Source organism: Acyrthosiphon pisum, chromosome X (assembly GCF_005508785.2).
Source record: "Acyrthosiphon pisum isolate AL4f chromosome X, pea_aphid_22Mar2018_4r6ur, whole genome shotgun sequence".
In the NCBI taxonomy this organism is placed as follows: domain Eukaryota; kingdom Metazoa; phylum Arthropoda; class Insecta; order Hemiptera; family Aphididae; genus Acyrthosiphon; species Acyrthosiphon pisum.
This window is the reverse complement of record NC_042493.1, coordinates 28,195,453-28,196,230: the sequence shown is the minus strand read 5'-3', so window position 1 is coordinate 28,196,230 and position 778 is coordinate 28,195,453. Positions and strand designations below refer to the sequence as shown.

General features: G+C 30.5%; 1 protein-coding gene across 2 annotated transcripts in view; it reads right to left on the bottom strand.

Moving 5' to 3' along the window:
- Positions 1–355: 355 nt before the first annotated feature.
- LOC100328917 (timeless) overlaps positions 356–778 on the bottom strand; it is a gene marked incomplete at its 5' end in the record, with an annotated part of 16,650 nt that continues 16,227 nt past the window's right edge. The window contains 1 exon segment of one of the 2 annotated variants that reach the window (XM_029485187.1): positions 356–542. In XM_029485187.1, the coding sequence (XP_029341047.1) occupies positions 360–542 (183 nt within the window). 2 annotated transcript variants of the gene reach the window in all.

The following is a 778-nucleotide window of genomic DNA, read 5'->3' as shown; positions in this document are numbered from 1 at the left end:
AGCCACCTCAGTTTTAAATCACATTTTGGTTTAAAATATAAATTATTAAGGCCTGTGCTAACAGCACGTTGATACATTTCTAGCCCATTGCCCCAGAAAAATGTCCCTACCTGCACCTATGCTTATACGTAGGTATTATGTCCGGTTTGACATAGATAGGTAGGTACCTATTATATAGATATTATATTATACACTGCAGTATTTATATACTATACATCTATTATTATATTAAAGTATTAAACACACATTTATAATATAAGTACCTAGTTTTAAAAATGACAAACCCATAGGTACCTACCTATATATTTTATACGGATAGGTACTCGTAGTTCCATTGATTTTTTTTATGGTATACCTACCTACATGTTTGTAGTGTCGAGTAAATTAACTTTATTTTTATTTCGATAGTTATTCAAATTTAAAAGTTCATTCGTTGCTTCGTAGATACACGGAAGTCCACGAAGAGTGTTTTCAGAACAGTCCAATGTGTGTGGTATATTTAGAAACTTGTTTAAAACATTTTTAATCAAATCAGACCACCTCTGAAATAAACAAAAATGAATGATATTACCTGGGTGCTTATATTTACAGTGCCTAGGTAGGGGAGACTGGGTACAATAATTGTAACACGGGCAATAAGTTATTCAATAATCAATATAAAAATCTCAAACAAATTTAGCAGTTGGCCATCTGCATAACAATCGATGTTTCCTTATCAAAATTATGATAATGGGAAAAAAAATTAAATGTGTTTTTGATAACAGATTGTAAATAAAAA